This window comes from Vanellus vanellus (genome assembly GCF_965231255.1).
Source record: "Vanellus vanellus genome assembly, chromosome: 3".
Taxonomy (NCBI): domain Eukaryota; kingdom Metazoa; phylum Chordata; class Aves; order Charadriiformes; family Charadriidae; genus Vanellus; species Vanellus vanellus.
Genome location: NC_138907.1, coordinates 9,507,091 through 9,529,636, shown reverse-complemented (window position 1 = coordinate 9,529,636; position 22,546 = coordinate 9,507,091). Strand labels below are relative to the sequence as shown.

Sequence of the window (22,546 nt, the reverse complement as noted above, 5' to 3'; positions counted from 1 at the left end):
CTTCGCATAGGCACAACGCTATCTTCAGGCACGTACCTAAAACGCATTCCCAAAGTATGACATTTTCTGGACCTGGGACCTACAACCTCTGGATCTTTTCTTTGACGCTCTTCATGAGAGTAACAAAACATGACTACCGACATGAGATAGCAGAAGAATGTACATCATGGCTCTGATAAACCAGCTCTGACAGCTCATAATGTAACAAGTCATAATGATGGTTCTGGGAAAAACACAATGCATTTAAGACACCTCCAGTAGCAAAGTCGCAATTTAGAGAGGTACATATTCCTTAATTCTCTTGGGAAAAATGAAACGTATCTCACTCAATCAAATTGTTTTGCGAATCAAAATACCAGGGAAATACGCACCCCATCAGAGTGAATATAGCTGACGAGCATGATGGGCTGCATTTGGCATCTGCAGACAGTAGTATAACCGGGTTTAACAGAAACCTCTGCAGTGGGAGCTAGGAGCTCCGAGCAGCGCTAGCTCTTAGGCGAGCTAGCAGCCAAGCAGGGCTTAGTACGGTTAAAAGCTCAATATTAAAAAAAAGCTACGCCCCTGCCTAGTCAGAGACTCAAACCAGAGACTAGATTCGGAGCAACTCATTCCTCCCTTCTCCCCTTCGCCTGTTTAAAACATGACTAGCGTCAAAGTGAGAAACCCAGAAAAGGAAACATGGTTGTCCTCCAGCACTTCCAAAATACTGCTGCATGCTTATCTGGGGCAGGATAAATGGCCTAGGTCCAAAGTTTGCTAAGGTTCATGGGAAACTTTTTATCCTGTAATACTGTGCCTATGGTTTCACCTGCTACTGACTTCCCCGTTGGAGGACATGAAGAAGAGGTGATAAAGAGGACATGAAACACAGAAGGGCTTCAAGCACTTGCAGACAGCATGAGCTGTTAACACCTAGTTGCAGAAGACTGACCCTGTGGAGCACAGGGAGAAATACCACACTTCCACATACACAGTGCCCAATGCATAGGACATGAAGAAGGACCTCTATCAAATGAATTCCTCATCTGGAAACAGCGACAATGCAGTAAGCAAACCAAATAAAGCAAGAATCTAGGCCTTCTAATTTTTTTTTTTTTCTGCATTTACTAGCTGGCCTTCTTCAGCTCAGTTTTCCCCATATTGAAAACAATCTTCAATTCTGATTAAAATTAAAAAAGAAGTTCTGAAGAAGGCTGTTTCATGCTCTCTAGATTAAGTATGCGTAGGCAACATCCTGAACTACAATGAGAGAAAACCCAAACAAGAACAGCATTGTGTTACGTGTAAGGCTACAGTAAAAGCAATCCTTAAGAAACGAGGGGATTTACAGACATTTTGATCGTCACTTCAGCTCTTTTGATAACTGATTCATTCTAGTTGTCTTTTGCACTGAACGGAGTTGGGTGGGATGAAAAATACAACCATAAACAGACAAAAAAAATGTATTGTGAACACAGAGTGACATTATATTTTAAAATATTGAACTCGCTATAATTTATAAGCATGCCATCTGCAAAACCCACTGCTCGTGAACTCTGACATTCATTCGCAGGATATGCAATATCTCTCTGTATGGATTTAAATCTTCATAACCCCCGAGACTTGCGTCGACGGTTTATTAAAACTTGCAAGTACCCTTTAAAAATCTTCAGAAGTACAGTTTTCAAAGGAAGCCCGCTTCCTCCTCCTCCAAATTTTCGTTTCCCCCATTTCTATTCTATGCGGAGGGCTACTCCGTTGTAGACAGAGGGAAAATTGCATCTTTCTAGTCAGAGGATTAGCTAGAGGTAGTCCACCTTAAAGGCAGAACGTAGATCTGGTAAGCTAAAGAGGGAAGTCTGCATTCCTGCGTTGCAATACATTCATTCATAATGAATGGAGTTGTGGTCTCTAGTGGGAGAATTGCTCAAGACCTGAGCTAATCTGGTGAAAACGTACAAACATTCTCTGTCGATAGCATTGACTGAAGTTATTGTTCACCAGTGTGGATAAAACCTGAGAAAGTCCTCTAAGTAACTCGGCACAAACCTGCTTCTCGGCTCTGGCCCTCAGTTTCTTCGGTGTTTTGCTTCTTCTCTGTGCTGTCACCACCTATCGAGAAAAACACATTAAAAATATTTATGATCTATCTTTTTATTGGTAACAGCAGCAGCAATATTAATTGTAACCAATTCAGCACAAACTGCTAATTTACAGCAAGGTGCCATGATAAAAGGGGAGAGAGATAAAAGTAAACTGAAAAAACCTGCAAACGTAACCAGTTACATTTAAAACAGTCACATTTTCACACGTCAAGCGGAGGGGGAGGGGTCAGAGTAAAGACAGGCACGCTGGAAATATCTGTATACCAATTCAAGGTATGCTTCCCTAAACGCTGTCTTGCAACAGATGAAATCGTTGCTTGATTTTAGTCTATGTATTTCATGAAGCTTCTTTCCTGGGATCATTTTCCTCCAGTAACATTTCCAGAGATCCTTGAAGTGGCTGTGTTTCCGACTTGCAGAACCTACTTTAACCCCTATGGAAGGTAAGAATAAGAGGCAGAGACTCGCCTAAAATTTATTTCAAAGCCAAAGGCGCAACGCCACTTAGCATAAAGTATAAAAATGCATCAAAAACGACTGCAGAGAGCAAGCAAAATAAAGCAAAGTAAGATTGCTGGGACTGAATGCATTTTTCCCCTTTTGACATTCGCATTCATTCCCAATTTTCTCCACTACTTTGCATTCGCATTCATTATCCATTTTCTCCCCTCCAGCTCCGTTTTGGAAGGCAGGTACCAAACAGCGAATCACCACCGAGAAGAGTAATACCCTGGGGAACCCCTATGGACAGGAGATCAAGCTCTCTTAACCTTTGCTTGGCCTGATCAGAAATATATCCGGAAGTTTGTATTTTGGAAAAGGCTCTTTTAGCTTCATAATACTGTTAGAGGCTGCGGTGCAGCACGCTGGATCAGATGGGATGGCTACACTCCCTCTTTTCCGGCATGGCGAGATAGACAGCGAGAACAGCTGAGTACCAGCCTTAATGAGGCATTTGAAAAACTGACTGCTGAGCACATACACTGGGAGAAAAGAAATTCGTTCCCAGCCCCGTAAATGGCTTGATAATGATACCCATATTTTTTGCTGTGATCTTTTCGGGCTCCTGCGTTTTTCTGATTACAGCTTCTCTAAAGCAACACGGTTAAAGTTCCTCACGCTTCCACCTTGCTTTTACTTAACACATGGAGTCTGTTGAAGAGAACAGCAGTAGCCCAAACGCAATTAGGTGGATGGAAGAAAAACAGAAAGGGCGTGTTTTTCGGAAGCAGATGTACATCTGGTGGCACGCCGTGTTCAGCTAATATTTAAAGGCTGACGCTCTCCCTCTTTCCAGCAGGCAATACATCCCGGCATCCAGCAGATGGGACTAGCGGAGAAGTATTTCCAGGCTCACTCTGCAGAGAGCTGCTCTTAGGAGGGGAGGAGATGAGATGGAGCAGGAGTTTGACACCCTACCCGAGAGGGGAGAGGTGGGCAGGGAGCGGCTGATGCCCATCACCGGAGACTCGGGCCTCCTGCCTGCTTGGTAACTCTTCCTACCGATTGTAACCGGCCTTAACGGATGACTAGTTATCGTGATTTCTTCACACATTAGTGGGCCCTAACTTGTAAAAAATTGCATTACCTGGATGATCAAAATGGCCTGATAAAACCAGCTGGGTTTTTCTCCCTTTCCCCCTTGAAATAAAAAAGTATTCTTTTGTAAGATCAGCATTCTGCCTGGCCCCGCACAATAGAACTGCATGCAAAATAGGAAGTTAGCTGCACTAGAAGATAAACTTTCCTCTCCCCCTTCCCTTTTCTTTTAAAACTCGGGCTTGGGACTTTGCAAGCTTTGCAGCAAGCGATTAATAAATAAGGGGAAAAAATCCTTTGCGTCACCGGGCTGTGTTTCAAAGGGATAAAGTCATCTAGCTCAGGAGGTGCGGAAGGGAACGGTACGTTCAGGACAATCTTGTAACACAACAGTGCAGTGACACTTGAAAAATCCTTACCATTAGGTCAGATCCAAAGAGAATATTGCATCAGTGCGAAACAAACGGTGCCAGAGCATAAAGGATTTCATTATGGCCAAGTGCAACACATTTCATTTTGCCCAGAAAGACTTTACATTCAGAAAAAGCAGGTCAGGCATAAATGGTAACTACCAATATGTCACTGAAAAATCATTTCGGCAATTCCCTTCCTGCATTCACAACGTAAAACTACGTTTCCGGACGATACTTGTTTCTACATCCATTAAAACAAGTACAACTATAACCATGCGTTATTTGAAAAACTCATTCACGTTTATTGCCAAAGGACTACATCTCCTGTTAAAGTTACTTATTCAGAGCAAACTTAAACTACAAAAGAAAGTTTAAACGATTATCTGGTTCATTAGATTATCAGATAAAGCACACATTCATCAGCACGTTTTGTCAACCCTAAGTCTATTATTTCACTGGAGATTCACTGTTTAAAACTGGTGTAACAGAATGGTAATTACAGCACTATATATTGGATTCTCAACATGTTTTCCGTCCAACACTTCATTTTGTCCCTTCAGAAAGAAAAACATAAAAGATTTTAAGCAGAAGCTTCACCTCTTGTACTCCGACCCAGTCCAACAGACTGACTGGATCGTGACATGAAAATTAATCTCGATCATCATATCGAAAGTACGTGCTGTGCCTGCCAAGTGAGTTCAATAGAATTAGAGAAAAGGAAACGCTAAAAAATTAAGAGTGGACAAGTGATCCTCAAGTAAATGACCCGCAGAAGGAAGGGTTAAGCTCTGCTTGGCCTGGAGAATCTCTTCTACTCAGGAGAAAGGGAGGAAGCGGAATATGAATACACTGATAAGAAAGCAAACTATATAGGGCGGAGAAGTGACTAATCCCAAAGCATCTGACAAACATTTTTTTTTCCATTTGTTAAAAACCCTTCTAATGAGCCTCTCACCGAGTGTCTTCTACTGATGAAGAGTCTTTCTGTAATTATTGCTCTCCATTGGAGCTGGATGCAGAGCAAATGGAAAGGCTTTAAGTAGCACATGCTTAAGGCAAAGAGCTGGAAATATATTTTACAAGAGTAGCGAGCCGGTTTTTCACCATATTTTTATTCACCCCTGGCTCTCCTTTTCTCCAGGCAGAAAAGCCAGACCCAGTGCATTTCCCTTGAGTCTTCCCCATGACGGTATTAATAATAAAAATGTCTTTTCCACTGGATGGTTTGTACAGTATCTGGCATCCTTCTCTTTCTACTACTGCAGCAATTGGTGATTGTATTTCCTTTAGGTGAAAACTGTCCTCACAATATCTGCTTTTCCATTATACTAGTAATTGAACAGCAACCTGTCACTCACTCCAAAGGAGACAGAAAAAGTGGCAAACGCCATGACATGTCATTTTAGACCAGCAAATGTAAATGATTTTGAGCCACATCAAAAGACAAATGAGAACATCTGTTTCTTTTCCCCGGCATTGCAGTCAGTTGAAAAAACAGGAGTCTGAGAATTACAGTAGCACCTCACAAACAAAATAAGTACATCGGCCACTAAAATACCTACTTCTGGCCATATATTTTGTTTTCCCTTGCCGAGCTGACTACTGCCCGATAGGCGCTTGCCCTCTCCTTTTGGTTTTTTTCTTTGGGGTCAGCAAGAAAATTCCCCTCACACGCACCCTGCAATGATATATACCCTCATTTATGTTTGGTAGCAAACAGGCTAAACAGCGATCAATCAGCACACTCAGCAAGCCGGCAGAGCAAGCGGCACTTCTAACTAAACTAGAAAACCGGATACTCTGCGAGCGCCTGCCCACTTTATGTTAAGGAGAGGTATTCAGCACGCACAGCGATACGCCAGCTGCAGTAGCAGCCCCAAAACGAAGCAGATGATATGATAAATAATAAGCCGGCAGTCAGACGGGAAAGGGCTGGGACGAGATCCCTATGAAAGTCCAGAGGACAAACTCTCAGCAGCAGCACGAGAACAGGTTTTAGCATTCTTCCCATTTTCTCTGCGGGAGCCCGGAGGCACGTGGCTTTTCACATCTTTCACTGTTCTTGCGACAAACACGGCAAGTCCAAAATATTAATAGCCTGCTGGCCTCTTGGCTCTTCCCATTTCAGAGCTGAATAAGCGCCAGGTTTGCTCATACACCTACTCCTCTTCAGCAGTACCTTTCTTCACAGTCAGCGATGTACTCAGAGCTGAGGCGAAAGTCAGTGTCTCAAAAACTGTCGCAAAAAGACATCTCAACAGCTGGGACAAAAAAAGACATCTTCCAGAAGAATTGCACATAACGTGTTTTTTTGAGTTAAAGGAAGAAATTCTGCATAACCAGTACAAACCAGTCTACTTCTGCCTCTCCGACATACATGTTCTCAATAATAAAATTGTTTTCACTGCTGAGAAAATGTACTGTACTTATACCATCCACAGTGTGTCAAAAGAGCAAGGTTCCTTCAATCTCCTCCTTCCCGGAGTAGAAATAAAAGAGACAGAGGGCCAATGCCTCAGGCTCACATCTTGTTTGCCACTCCTACGTATCTGTGTACGTACCAGATCCCCGAGCACCAGGTCTGACCCTGTTATACGTGCGCGTGGCACTTGCCACACGAGTCTGGGTGTATCCTCTGGTTCCGCAGGCGGCCAGGGACCGCGCATCTCTCCCGTGGTCTGGCCCGGGAATCTGCTGCCAAGCTGGGCCATGCTTTTATGACAACTGCAAACCAAGATCTGGCAGATAAAGGATGCCAGTTTTGAATTATCTTTCTTACAGCACAAAAATATTGCCACGGTAATCATACTAATGATGCGAAGGTCCTTCTAGGATAACAGGGAAACTAATTAATGAGAAAATTCAAAATATAGGCCTTGATCTTACAGCTGTTACATGCTGCACACATGAGTAGATACGCTGACTTCAGTGAAACCCCTAATATGCGAGAAGAAAGCCCACGTATATCCATACATACACTCGAGATCATACAGCCTGCAACCATTTTCAGACTATTCCGGTGGCAAAATGATATCAGACGTAAAACAAAAAGCACATACACACAAAAGCCATTATTGTAGAACTACAAACGCATTAAAATGAATCATTAGGGTGGTGGCCTGAGGTTACCGAATATTTTCAGCTTGCATTTTAATTTCTTTTAATTAAATTATGATTTAGGTCAGTTTTAATCACTACTTGTATATAAGCCCTTTGGGGTAAATGTTAAGAAGGGTTAGTCAAGAGTTACCCGCAGTAATTGTTTAACGGAGTTATGAGACTTTTTCCCCCTCCGTGCTGCTTCAACAATTCACCTCGCTGCAGACTCAGACCTGAACGCGCTGCTGTCAGTGCACCCAGCCTAGCGAAGCTGTCAGCGTAAGAAATAACGGGTTTTCATTTTCACCCAGCATTTTGTCAAGAATTGTCGAGGAGTGTGGGAAAAGAATGAGAGAACTGGAGCTCGTGGGGATTATCTCAGAGGTTAAAAATAACGCTATTGTATTTCGTCTATTTAACGTCCTGAGAAATACAGGAGCCTAATCTAAAGCCCACTGAAGTCACTAGGCGCATTCCCCTTGCCTCACCCCTCCGCGGGTCACAAGGCAAGTAACTCAGCTTCATTATACCTTCCCTGGCTAGGGAAGAACCGGGGGACAAAGCGTGGGCCAACCGCTACACCATCAAATTGGGTGCTCGGAAGACACGAGCGCTCAGATTTGTCCCGACTCGCTTCATACATAACGTCGCTGGGAACGTTGCACCTCGGCTGGTTTTTCACTGGGTGTTAATTCTTCTGGCTGACATACAGCGTGACTCAGATTTTGTAATACAGGTGCGCCCGGCAAGAGAGACATCTAAAATTTCATTGCCAAAGGTGCCCTGACTTCAAACCCTACAGGCAGTCCTATCTAAAAGACAGAGAAAGAAAGGGACCCCCTACGTGAAGGTGCACAATATGATCGCAAATTTTATCATTACTATGTCAATTTACTATTTGTTCATATTTCCCTGGTGTGCCTAGGAGACGGAGTAACTGCACACCATTACAGACCGCAGCACAGCTTCTTTTCCAAGCCACAGTCAAAATAAAACATGAGACCTAATTAATTTTTTTTTTTTTTTTTTTTTTTTTTGCATACAGGTCACAAAATCATGTGGTGTGGCAATGTAACAAAGTGAAGAAATGGATAGAGAAGTCACACTTGTTAAAAACAGCATTAAAAATGAACCAAAACGTGCACTATTTTGTGTCAATATTTCAGAATTAAGGGACTAGCCCTGTCTTCTGCACCGGACCTGAACAATCACGATGGTTTACTGTTCCTCACATCATGGTTAGAAATGAGAAATGAATTCCTTGACAGATGAGTCCCCCGCAGGTACGCTGGTTTGTCACTGCGTATAATTCTCCTCTGACAACATTGCATTAGTCACTTTAGTAACTTAGTATTTTGCACCTTAGCTTACCTCAGGAGAAGGAAAATCTACTCTGAAGCGTCCAGTGGCAAAAGAGGAATTGCCACTGTTTGCCTGGTACGGTTTACACACACGTACGTTTGGCTGCTAAAAGAAACCCCAACAGGTAAATGGTGAAAGCAACAGGACTGCACCTCACCTGCGGAGGCCAAAATGAGCCGCATTTTCAACGTTGTCTTGTGTGGTTACTGCACGGCAATTTAATGAAACAGTAGAAGCCACTTCAGCAATGAAAAGAATCTTCTAAGAAGGGTTTGCACAGAGAGCAAATACAAATAAAAATACAGATAACGCCCTGGTTTTCCCCTGGCTGAGCGGAAAGCGATCACCCGATACTCTGAGAGCTGTAATCAGTAAAGACAGATGGTGGACTTCAGAACAGAAATGAAAAAAGAAACTATCAACCAAAGTGGATAGGGGTTAATAGCATCACTTTAAATATAACCAATCTGCATTAAGGTGAAACATTTTACAGACATGTTTGATACACGCTCTTCCCAGGGCATTTCTTCTGTAGTACTTTATCTTAATTTAAAATTGTATTTAAGGGTTTGGTTTGCTGGCAAAAAGAATACAGTAACTTCTAAGCTATCTTAATAAGTAGCAGCACTTTTAAGGCCGAATAAGAAAGTGTGCGTTTTTGAAGTATAATTATGTGTCTAGATGTTCATTTTTAGTAGATTATGAGTGGAGCAGAAATTTATTGAAGAATATTACTGCCCTGCGGGATGCAAAGAAGAAATGTAGCTACAATTTCTCAAACTATAAAAGAATTTGCTTGCTATAAACCGAAGGACATTTTGAAACTAATCAGAAGTCAAATCTAGTTAACATTAATCCGTACCTTAAAGAGAGAGACAATCAGGCCTGCATAGTATTAGAGAAGGCAAGGTGCTTTGAACACCCCTGTGTAACGGTAACACACAGCTGCTGTTGTACGCAGCCACCCGGACCCGGAGGACTTAAGCCCGCCGCAGAGGAAAGCGGCACAAGGCGACCACTGTTGACTTTGTGGGTGCATACGCTGTACCCTCTCTATGAAGGAAGGGAGCGAGCAGCAAAGCCGCAAATACTGTGATCTCTAAAGGAGAATCGGGAAGGGGAAGCCTTACGTTAGTCTCACAGTTAAAGGATTAAGCCGTAAAAGGAGTATTATTTCCTAGTCCCAAGACTACGCCCTTTTTGTCATTGGACTAAAACTTTTTGGGAGAAGGGATGAGAAGCCAGAGTGTCTCCCTCTTGGTGAGCATCCTACCTAATTGCCGTGACCTGCTGAACCAATGCGTTGCCGAGCTAAGACGCGACTCCATTTTGTCTCATTTCTACTGTGTGCTCCAGTCACTAGACCGACGTCTCTCATGGACAGAGCATCCACTGAGCAAGGCAGGAGCCCGCTGGTGAGCCTCCGACTCCTGACACTGCCGAGCAGCGTTTCAGACGTTTGATGAAAGCCAAACGAAAGCTAAGCGGGTTGATAGCGTGATGACCTCATCAGGCAAAGGCACCAACTCTACCAACTATCTTAAAGGTGATTTGTGTTCATTTTGACCTTCCTGACTTGGCTTATCCGTCAAACTGTTTTCCTTCCCACCAAGTGAACAGAAAGCAGACAAAGTTCATCCCAGATGAGCAATTCCAACAGACTACCTCCTTGCGCATACACTGAGCCTCAGCTAAGGTGATTGCGTCAGACCAACGGCCTCTCAATCTATCAGAAAGAATCGAGGCTTTCATTTTGGGAAATGCTTACGAGAAAAGCTGGGGCAAGACAACTTGCAGAGCTCCAGTTCTGTCTTCACACGCCTTGAGGGAGTACAAGGAGGATCCTGACTTCAGGAGGCACAGGAACAGCTTTTGCTGCACGCATTGATTATCTTTCTCCTGGAGGAGGAGAAAGATCAGGCATTTGTGCTGCTGTTATTAGATGTATTAGTTGTCTTTGATACAATATTGATCACCTGGAGACCATGGTGGGAATAGAGCAGCTCCTGGGCAGGCTCCGTTTTCTACCTCGCTGAGAAATCCCGTAAGGAAGGAGAGGGCAAACAGTTTTGCCTCTTCCAGTATCAAGAAAATGTATCGTATACACCTCACCATCCAGCACATATAGGAGGACATTTGAGGAGGTAGCTAAGAGAAATAAGCAACGTTTTAAATGTTTGTTTTGTTAGACTTTCGTAAAAGTTGCTCGCTTTCGCTTGGTGACAATCAGTAGGATGAGAACAGGCGACCTGTGGCATTTGTGCTAACTCGTGGCTGCCACGCTGTGACAAGTACTGCCATTTCGTCTATGGAATTACTTTAGGATTGTGTTATGAAGCTACTGAAATAAGACGTGCTACGTTTTGTTTAGTGCCAAACATATTTCTCTCAGCTGAGACTTTACAATCACTCAATCACTGAGAGCACCTGACTGAGGGGAAAGGCAAAATTATCACTGGCTGATTGTACTCTCCCAGGACCCGGGAAAGGGGCGGTGAGGGTGTGCGTGTAGAAAATTACACCGCATGTTTGCACGTGTCAAACCTGAAATACTGCAGGGAACCTGGGCGTAAAGAATGTTTCTCCATGTATCCAGTCTATCCGTTTCCCCAGACAACCACCCGGGCTACAGTGAAAAACTCCCGAATACACCCAATGACAGGAGAATTTGCTATGCAGTTCACACTTGCTTTTCTCTATCAACGGTCTGAAGACAGAGAACAATATATCTAATAGCATAATAACTGACACCATTAATACTTTAGAGGTTCAGTATAAAATTGCTTTCATTAGCATGTCAAGTGTTTATTTTAGCTTACTGCAAAACAAGCTCCTTACATAAAGCCACTTACTCGACTTTCCTTGATTGCAGAGAGGGTAATAATGAAGGAGCCTACTTTCCGTGATCTTCTGTGGAGATTTTTACATGCACTGAAAAGATATTGCTCCACTACCTCGAGCCAATGAACCAGCTTGGCGTGCCGGAGAAAAAAATATTACGGCAGAAATATTACTGAACTCAGTGGAATAGTTTTTACAGACTGCCACAAGGGCATGCGTGAGGCTGTTAAAATAGCAAGTTGCATTCCCATCTTCAGCCTAAAAGGACACTGACAACTAAGCAGAGGAAAAAAATATCTGGTTCTTCCTGTGCCTCCATGTATATTTGGTAAACATTTTATATCTGGTCATGTTACCAAGGGGAAAAGAGTATCCTATGTTAAATTGTAGGTATCTTTGGACTTGCTTTGATTGCTAAAAGCTATGGGTTGGGGTTGGTTGTTTTTTTTTTTCTTTGCTGCTTTTGTGGTTTTTTGGGTTTTGTTTTTAAACTTGGGGTACCTAAATCATGTAAACTATCCCAAAGTTAAAACACAAAGCACTTCAGTTTCACCATGAGGAAAATTCAACAACGTTGACCTTAGGCAGAGTTTGGCTTTATTGTGTTTTATTTGAGACTGCTTATATGCATTAGCTACTCAGGAGTTCTTTTAAAATGGAAAAAACAACCCACGGCAGTTTTTTGGATGTGAAGACAAACTCCTACCTAAATAATATTAATCAGACCTGTAGTTCTGGTTCACGTCACATATTTACAGCTTTCATAATCTTCAAGGCTCCCCATTAAAAGTTCATTTAATTAGCCAAAACCAACAGCTAATAATTAGAATAGTAGAAACTAAATCCTGTTCTCAGACAAAATGTGTGCAAATCCCCTTTCCTTAAATGGGAACGGCTCACCGGTGTGTTACATTAGACTCCAGCCACTCGACAACTTCATAGGAATTCAGTGTCTGGAGCCTACCGGCCTGACTCCTCCTCAAAACAGAGGCACAGGTAATGCCACAGAAATCCGATCCAGGTTTCTGCCCCCCCCCCCCCCCATCACAACTACCCTCAAGTCTAAATTTAGACTTTCAATCCTAAACATTACAGGCCCGATTCCTGCCTAAGGAGAAGAGGACTCCCTCTCCGACTGGATAAAATTCTGCAGCAGTGATTACGCGTTACAGGCCTCAATTCTGCATCAGCAAAATCTACTGTACAGCATCAAATTCAACGAGTTCAGGCATTTTACAGCTCGAGGGTAATGCAATCATTCTATTGCCATGCTATTTACTTCACCCTTCCAATGTATTTGTTTGCGCCTCACAAAGTGAGCTGTAGGTCACCAGGAAACGTTGACAGGCATAGTAAACTAGCAAACAGTATCCAGTAAGCCACAGAAATAGTGGAACAGCATCCAGTAAGCCACGGAAATAGTGGAACAGCATCCAGTAAGCCACGGAAATAGTGGAACAGCATCCAGTAAGCCACGGAAATAGTGGAACAGCATCCAGTAAGCCACGGAAATAGTGGAACAGCATCCGTAAGCCACAGAAATAGTGGAACAGCATCAGTTATTTTTCCAATGGAAGGAAAACCTTACAGTTTGCAACTCTTTCTTTTTTTTTTTTTTTTTGACACTGATACAATGAAAGCTTCTAGCCACACTCCAAATAAAAATATATCATAAAAACTCTTATTGTTTCGCCTATTTAGGAATATGGAAAATGACACCACGATCCCACGCGCCGTTCAGCCTGCATACAAATCGACGTGTGGTTTGTCATCACTGAATTCTCTAATCCAAACATAAAATCGGTATTTTAATGTCAGCTGGGTTTAGTGCAGCATGAAAGGAAAGACGACCGGTCAGGATGAGGTTTCTTGGGTTCCCCACCCCCCCCCCAACCTTCCAGGCGATGACAGCTATTGCTTTAAATACTTGCCATTAACAACCAGTCACAATGTTAGTGACAGGATGTTACTAGCAGTTACTTAAAGTGATAGATGTTAACGTTTTTCTGCTCTTTATGACTCACGCAATACCCTAGTCAGAATATTTTAGGGGCTGAATGCACAGGGCTGGGTCAAAACGATGAAGATCATGGAGCCACCGGTTGAGGTGCAGAATGAGATGTGTCATTTGAGGAACATTAGGTCAAAGAGAATCCACGATAAGGAACTGTCATGGTTTAAAGATTAAGGTTCATCCTTTTAACTGTTTCACGTAAGGGGAATTCTCCAGCATTGGGGTATTTTGCTCTTTCACCCATAGGAGAGCAACGTGAAACTCTGCAGTCTGAAAATAAGCCCTTGATGTTAACTACTTTTAACAACTCTCCCAATGACACACCAATTAAGAAAAAATACTTTCATCCAATTTTAGAACAACGTTCACCTCTGTACACATGGACAAGCTGCCCTGTGAAGACTCAAGTGCAGGCAAGCACTCTTAGGGGAACACCACTATAGGCATGCCGTTCAGCACCTCTGACTTCTGGCCACGGATAGGTGTAATACACTGTATAGGGGCTAGAGCCATAAATGCTGTAACTGGAGCGGAAAAGGATACAGCAAACATTTCGTGTAGAAAATGAAAGCAAGAATTTTGTTGCGCCGTGTTTTGCAGCAGGTAGCTGATTTACCTGACCAACGTAACCAACCAGACTATGACCCAAGCCCTGCACAACACCCATTACATTTTGTATTATTAATTACACAAAGTCAGAACAGGTTAGAGATAAAACAGCAACAGTTTCTCATTACATGTCAGCAATAATCAGTAACCCGTCACATAAAAATAGCATTTCTAATCCTGAATCTACCTTGAGATGAATTACACTTCAGAAGAATTACGATCTCGTGATGTAGGCCAAAAGGAACTTTCCAAATGTTTGCAAACAACATTCTTAAATGAAAGTTTTCCAGTTCCTTCCCAAGAATTCAGAGTAAAGCTTTTCTCGCAAAATGCAAAATTGATTAATAGCTCTGAAAAGCTGTCAGACCACCTACCTTCAGCATCATCTTGCAGGTCCTCAGGCTGCTCTGCTTTGCTCTTTGTGGGAGATGGAGGCTGGACTTTTTGTTCCAATCCTTCTTTAACCATAAAAAAAAAAACAAAAAAAACCAACCTATATTATTTTGAAATTGTTTTATTGTATCAAATATTATTATGCATGGTACCATAACTCTGAGTACATTTTACCTTGGCACTCCATTCAGTACCCGATGTCTATCTTTCTGTTATTAAAATTAATTACTGTGTCATCTGTTATAAAAGTCAAAATAGGTATCTTCCAGCTTGGACTGGACTTTCCCTAACTTCCACATGACAGCAGTGAAGAAAGCTCATACTAAAATAATGTATTTCTTCACAAGCTTTTAATCTCTTCAGAAACAGAAAATTTAATAATGTTTTAATTTGTAGTTTTTAACATAATATATATTATATTGCATTATGGAACTGTGGAGAAATAATCTGAACGAAATGATTTTTCCCTCTCAGCTCAATTGTCTATTCAATGTTATAACACAGTAACAAATGAATATTGACTGAAATTTGTAATGAAATGAAAGGTAGGGAAGCAAGTTTGATAGCGAAGCAAAGTTAAGGAAATGTAAGCTTTATGAGATAGAAATGTTCTGGATGAAAAAATAAAAAAAAAATCCATTCCAAGCTTTTTGCCAGAAAGCCACAGGAAGATGGAGGAAAAGGAAAACTTCCTAAGTCAAAACAGTAACTGAGGCCAGTGAAGTTTAAGATCTCCCCTATTTATAGGGACTGAAGTTCACAGTGTTTAATATCAGTTGCTTAAACTTTAAAAATGAGGAACTTTGTCTACAACATTTTCAAAATATCCTCTCATCTTAACATACAGGATGAAATTATTGTTTGTTTGGTATGACAGAACTCAAGGCACAAACTGGTAGCACAGAAAGCCCGTTAGTACAAATGGGAGACGAACCTGGAAATTAATCATAAAAGGTATTTGTAAATTAAGATATTTAATGAAAGCAGGTTCACTAATTAAAACATTCTTCAAACACTGTTGCTTAACCATGAAAGCGGAGAATGGCAGACAATTAAAACTCAATTCATCGCACCTGGTGAATCTATTCAACCACGACAGGAACACTGACTTCCCATCATTTGACTTCTCACCAGACCTCACAATTCTCTGTGGCCAACTGGGGGCTTGGGTGAAGGGGAAGCCTAAGGAACACATACTGGAAAGGAAACCTTGGCCACTTGTAATCAGGAAATTCAGGAAGACATACAACCTTGCTTGATTTACCCCTATTGCCGTGCTGTGAGAAAATAAAAATCATCGTATTACCTCAAACTGATTAGCTAATTAGCAACTGAGGAGAAAAAAAAAAAAAAAAAAAGCGTCTACATGCGTATTATAACTTGCTTAAGTGTTCTGAAAACTCCCGTCTCTTCTGCTGTCATACATAGCCCATACAATCATCTACTCTGTACGTTGCTGGATTTTTAAGCAGCTTGCAGCAATCGGATACCCACTTCTCACAGAGGACTTGGCTCTGCTGTAGAGCTGTAGCTATTACCCTTTTATCTTCTACTCTTCCACAACTACATATATCCAGAATCAAAATGCTGGAAGTTTCCAAACGGGACATATGAAAGAAGCAAGCGAGGATGTGAAAAGGGAACTTGCAGGGTCACAGGGAATATTTTTTTGTTCAAGAGTGAAAAAGGGAGTGAATTGTCGGCTTTCCACAGAGCCCAGGAAACTCAGAAACATTCTCTGCCTGCCCTCCTGGGGAACTGATTATTCTACTGTACTTATGTCCAAAACCAAAGAAGAGTCACGGACTGGGAAGCTGGCAGGAATTTACATGAAGCAACAGCTCAAAATGCCAACAAAAATTCCAACATGCTGGTAAGTATGTGAGTAATTAAATTCCACCTCACTTGCTTAATTTTAAGGAATGAGCATTACCCCCCAAAAAGGCCAAAAGGAATATTGTTCTTAATAATTTCTTCTAAAATGGAATTTCCGTTTCCTTATAAAATTTCATATAGTTCAGAGCACGAAGCGCCCTTAGCAATCTGTAAATAAAGTGAGCAAAGCAGAACGTGCTTTGAGGTTTGGCTTGGTATCAGGAGGTAGACCTTTGCTGACAGCACTTAACATAGGACGCGTCACATGTCATGTCATCACATCTGCTCATCTGAATTTGAAATTCAAATACAGTATTTTGAGGAAAACAAGAGTTTTCAAGTGCTAAGATGAATTTATTTCTGAAGTGGCAAGAACGTAGGAGTAACCACAAGCAACACTGTGGGGAAAAATAAAGACAAAACCTGCCAAATAAAGATACACTTTGTCAACCCCTTAAAGGGGTTACTCAGGAGCAATGGTGATAGAGTTCAACGAGAACTTCAATACAAAAGAGAGATCCTGAAAACAGCCAGGCTTTTAAAGATTGATTCCTGCCAACGTTCTCCCATTCTTTTTAAAAAAAAAAACTTGAATATTTATAGCGGACCATATTGATGTATGGCTTCTTTGGTTCTAATGCTACTCTGAACTACCTGCTACGTTTCCTTTTTTGGTTGACAAGGATTCACATCAGGGAATCGAATCAATAGGAGTGTTGCAATCAACACTCAACCCCTCTAGTGATGAATTTTATCATCTAACCAACCTGTGAGGCTTCCTCCAGTCCCACAAGTCAAATGTCAATCAAGTTTAAGTGCAAACGTCCAGCCAGGTCTTTCAGGAGTGTCTGAATACATTAGATAATATAGCCAACATCTTAATTGACAGCACAAAGATGGAGAGGGAGGAGGCTTACATTCAAAGAAGTCAGAACTGTTGCTATCTCAAAAGACATTATCTTTTTGCTCTCTATAAAGAGCCCTAAAATGCTCACGAAAGGATGTAGAGGCGCTGTCCCAGGAGAACAAGATTTCAATCACAATTTCACTGCTTTTTAGCAGATTTTCCTCATTCCAGAGACAGAAAAGGATTTGTGCAGGCTTCAAAATAATGTCTTTATATTATGGTCAAAATACAACTCTTAACCCTTTCTGCTCTCCAGTAGTATGTACGTCTTTCAGAACACGTAACCAAATATTACAGAAATTTTGCCCGCAAATTTCTGTTTGAAAACAGCACAGGTGTCTGAACTGCTGGTATTAAAAGCTTTTCTAATCACGATCATCTGTGCAAAAAGGTTTCTGAGCTCTAACACTGGGAGAAATGATTCTTCTTTATAGGCTAATTCAGAGGGTCAACAAGCCACTTAAATCTCACGGCGTGTCTCTAAGTAAGCTATTCCCCAAATCCCTCAACACTTCCAAATCTCCCTGGTTACAAGTGATTGCTATTTTCATCTTGGAAAAAAAAGAGAAAGTCTCCCTCCAACAAAAAGTGTGCAAGTATAAGAGTGTTCACACAGTGGAACGTCCAAAGAAATTCTGTATTTATACAGCATTGTTTATAATAGGCCTTCCCTTGTCAGCGTAAACAAGATCCTTCGTCCTGCCATCCTAGCTGACTGCGGCTCCTGAAGTAATGAATAAGTAGTTAATTAGGATGCTCGGGATAGAAACGGGATAACCAGTAGGGCATTTATTACGAACAACTATTAGATGGGAAATGAGAGACAGTAGTGTGGCAACATTCATACAGGTGAGGTCAAAAGGTTTTGGTACCTGGTGGAGAGCGAAGCTGAACAGGTTGACGGAAAATATAGATTCAGAAGTGAAACTCTTTTCTATGTGGTTGTTGTGTTTGGTTTTTGGTTTTTTGTTTTTTTTTTTTTTTTAAAATTTTTGAATGGTAAGAGAATTACCTGATGTCAGTGCATAATAATGCGATACTACTATGTAGGAATCTGGATGGTGCTTCTCATAATAGCACACGCTTCTATAATTTCCACATGCAGTCACTGCAATTGCACACACAATTATGGCAGTATTAGGGCTTATTTTGCATGCTTCTGTGCATAGATATGTGAATCTATGGGTATAAAAGCAAAGTCCTTCAGAAGTTAAAGTTTAGAATAATCTTCCCTTAATGGAGCTTAAAACATTAAGCATCATGACTTTGCAGTGTTAAATCACTGAAGTTAAAGGTAGACAAGAATATTAGGTCATTGGTCTTCTCTTTACATATGTAGGAAATCCTTCATAAAGGAAAGCTGAGCTGTACAACTGCGCAGGTCCGTACCCGCTATGACTGTATCTGCCCTTTTGACTCAAGCCATTCCAACAGCAAACTGTATGGAATAGGATACCATCAAAGCACACTGAATTAAATGGTGCCGTTAAGTCAGCAGCTGCTAGAAGATACAGCATCCAGAATAACAAGCTGATGGGTTAAAATCCCGCGAGTCAAATGCCATTAAGAGAGTGGTCTTGAGTGTGTATATTTAATAGAACTAGGTTATTTTTGTCTTGAAATGTTTTTCTTATTCTAGTACGTCCAATCTATACAGCGACGTTATGTAATTAACTCACTAAAATGATGATTCGTGCTTGTTGATTTTATAGTATTAACGTAGATATTAATGGACATTATCTGGCAGATGTAATTAAGATACTCCCCTACTTATTTTGAAGAGAAATCACAGAAAGAAAGGCCTTTCTTTATGTAATGAGATATTTGCACTTCAGGGTGGTAGAAACACAAGACAGATTACTTTCATAATGTACCTATCACTCAATAATACACACATTTGGTCATCTGTTATTCCTTACTCCCAGCTAATTCCTCTAGCTGTTCCCAAGGCCTAACCTGGTGTGCACTGACGTCAATGGACATATTCCCACTGACTTCAGCTGACACCAGACCAGGACAGGTTTTTTTTCCTCCAATCTTGCCACCAGGTTTAATTCGGACTGATTCTGTAACCTCCACCTCATTCTACTACATTCCTCAAACGGAAATTGGTACAGATACAATGAGTCTACATCTCATTTGTGTCCCTGTACTACTTCTCCGTGTTTTCCCTTGGTTTGATATCGGCCCTCAGAAACACCTAGCCGACAGGGAGTTGGAGGCACAGGAATTTAGGTGACATTTAGAATATGTGAATCACTACCAAAGGTTCTACACATGCGTATAGTCTGCAACAAGTGCTCTGCAGGAATCCAACATTTCTTTTTTTTTTTTTCTTGTTTCCCTTTTTTTTTCCTCCCTTAAGCACAGGAATTGGAGAAATAACGCCAAAACACATTGGATACAGACAGCTCAAAAAAAACCAGGGTCATCAATATTGGTGCCAACTGCTGACTCCATCTGCCGGGGTCATGACCCATGAAGTCAAGTGGAATGAAGAATGATTATTCAATTAATATCTTGAAGTCGTGACTAGAAGTTGCTACTCTATTTTCCCCTTAGAACAGTAAAAAGCAGTTATCCTTCAAACTGATAAAAATCCGAGTATAAAAATTAAAACTCCCCTCAATGCAGAAATTACGTATGTATTTATAGCTCTCACAAACGCATCCTACAATCGTTAAAAAGTCCACACACAAATAGGTCAAAAGGCCGTAACTTTTGTATATCTGCCCCACTAGATATACAAAAGATACTTCTCTTTAGCCACGTAGGTATTGATTGCTGACAATCAATGGACTGATTCCCTAAATATCTCCAAATGATAAAGAAATAACCAAGTACATGCTGTTGAAGCTCGTAGCACCCTACAGGCAAACCTGCGAGGGAAGCTATGACCTCATCTAGCTCATATGCACAAAGAAAGAGACAGGCAGGGAAATATCTTCCTCCAATGACTTAATTCAGTGAGAATTTCCCAGAGCAGCTATGTAGCATCACCTAAATTAATGAAGCGGTGAGGGATATAAGGCAAGAAGGAAGAGAGCAGCTATTAAGTGGAAACGTACTTCCTTTTAATTCTTATTTAAAAGGCTTTAAAAAAAATAATCAATGTAATTTGCATAATCTCCATAAAAGCAACAAGACAAAAAAATGCAAAATAATTGGGTTTATAACAATATACATGCCATAACTGTAAAAAATGAAATTGGAAATGTTAGATGGATACTGCAAATTCAACTGTAGGACAATCTTTGGCAAATGTTTGTTGTATAACGATGGTCTTTATTTTTCTACTTTTACGTATGTATGTACAACTATATCAATCACACTAATTGTATTAAAATTTCTAAAAGTTCCTATCCAGTAATCTTGACACCAAAAAGTAATTATAATTATATGTAATAAAATCAACAGGCCAGAACAGCCATAAAAGAACGTGCTAATCCATCAGTGTAACACATATCTAGCTGTGCATACCCATGTTTTCACATCTATGCGTATACACCATTCTTCAAGTATTTCTAATTTCTAAGCTAATTAACTGGTCGCATAAACCATCATAATCCATTTGTCTTTAGGACAACCTTGCCAATTTAAGCAACCAACATACTGCTTCAAAAGCTTTTACCTCTGTTTTCTGGCTGGTATATCTCTGCCTTACTCCATGTGGCTCTCCTTTCTGATCCCATATCTTTTCGTAAAGAGAATCATAGAATCATAGAATTAGTGAGGTTGGAAGGGACCTTTAAGATCATCAAGTCCAACCGTTAACCTACCCTGATAAAAACACCACCACTTCTAAACCATGTCCCTAAGCACCTCATCTACCCTTTTCTTAAACACCTCCAGGGATGGTGAATCCACCACCTCTCTGGGCAGCTTATTCCAATGTTTAATAACCCTTTCAGTGAAAAAATGCTTCCTAATATCCAATCTAAACCTGCCCTGACATAACTTGAACCCATTTCCTCTTGTCCTATCACTTGTCGCCAGGGAGAAGAGGTCAGCTCCCATCTCTCTAAAACCTCCTTTCAGGTAGTTGTAGAGGGTGATAAGGTCTCCCCTCAGCCTCCTCTTCTCCAGGCTAAACAACCCCAGATCCCTCAGTCGTTCCTCATAAGGTTTGTCCTCCAGACCCTTCACCAGCTTTGTAGCCCTTCTCTGGACACGCTCCAACACCTCAATGTCCTTCTTGTAGTGAAGGGCCCAAAACTGAACACAGTACTCGAGGTAGGGCCTCACCAGTGCCGAGTACAGGGGGATGATTACTTCCCTAGTCCGGCTCACCACACTATTCCTGATGCAGGCCAGGATGGTGTTGGCCTTCTTGGCTGCCTGGGCACACTGCTGGCTCATACTCAGCCGGCTGTCCACCAACACCCCCAGGTCCTTTTCTGCCAGGCAGCTTTCGAGCCACTCCGCCCCCAGTCTGTAGCGCTGCATGGGGTTGTTGTGACCCAAGTGCAGGACCCGACACTTGGCCTTGTTGAACCTCATACCATTGGCCTCAGCCCATCTGTCCAGCCTGTCCAGATCCCTCTGCAGAGCCAATCTACCCTCAAGCAGATCAACACGCCCCCCTAGTTTAGTGTCGTCTGCGAACTTATTGAGGGTGCATTCGATCCCCTCATCCAGATCATTGATAAAGATATTAAAGAGAACGGGCCCCAGCACCGATTCCTGGGGGACACCACTTGTGACTGGACACCAACTGGAAGAATGGGAAGATCCTGCACACTCACTGGGCTATGATGGGATCTGGGTCACAGACACATGGGGGATAGTGCACCTGCCTGGTGGACTGTGACGGATGGGTACTAGCTGGTTAGGAAGGAGGGGCAGAGAAGAAGAGTAGGGGGACCTATGCTGCATATAAAAGGAGGTCCTTCACTGCACGGAAGTCTCTTATGGAACAGGAGGTGCCCACTGAGAACCTCTAGGTGAAGGTCGGCTGGGAGAACGCCACAGGGTGCTGTGGTGGACGTCTGTTACAAAAAGACTGATCAAGAAGATTAAGCGGATGAAGCGCTCTACAAAAAACTAGCAGAAGTCTTCTGACTGGAAGCTTTTGTCCTCGTGAGAGATATCTAACCCTCTGCCCTCCCCTTTTCTTGTTCTTCAGCCCTTTCTTTCCCTTATACCTATCAATCGTTTCCATTCCAAGTCTATCCACATCCACAAACCCTAACCATTGACACTTGTTTTAAACAGCATGCTAGGAGGACGAGGAAAAAAAGTCCTCTGAAATATTGTCCAATCAAGTGCAATGAATTTAAGAGTTTGTGGGAGAGTTTTGCTACCGTTTTCATTGCAAACAAATCACAGCCGCTAATCAGAATTGCAAATGACTCTAGAATTGCTGTATTCACACCTTTTTACAGACAAAGAGACTGCAGAATTTTAA

At 41.7% G+C, this 22,546-nt stretch overlaps 1 protein-coding gene across 3 annotated transcripts in view; it reads right to left on the bottom strand.

Moving 5' to 3' along the window:
• The window catches only part of MACROD2 (mono-ADP ribosylhydrolase 2), an 891,867-nt gene that overhangs the window by 51,243 nt on the left and 818,078 nt on the right, over window positions 1-22,546 (bottom strand). For 2 of the 3 annotated variants that reach the window (XM_082481410.1, XM_082481412.1), the window contains exons 11-12: window positions 14,339-14,422; window positions 2,032-2,094 (exon numbers count right to left, since the gene is read on the bottom strand). In XM_082481410.1, coding sequence (XP_082337536.1) covers window positions 2,032-2,094; window positions 14,339-14,422 — 147 coding nt within the window. The remainder of the gene's footprint in view (window positions 1-2,031; window positions 2,095-14,338; window positions 14,423-22,546) is intronic. The other variant, XM_082481411.1, reaches the window with a different exon arrangement.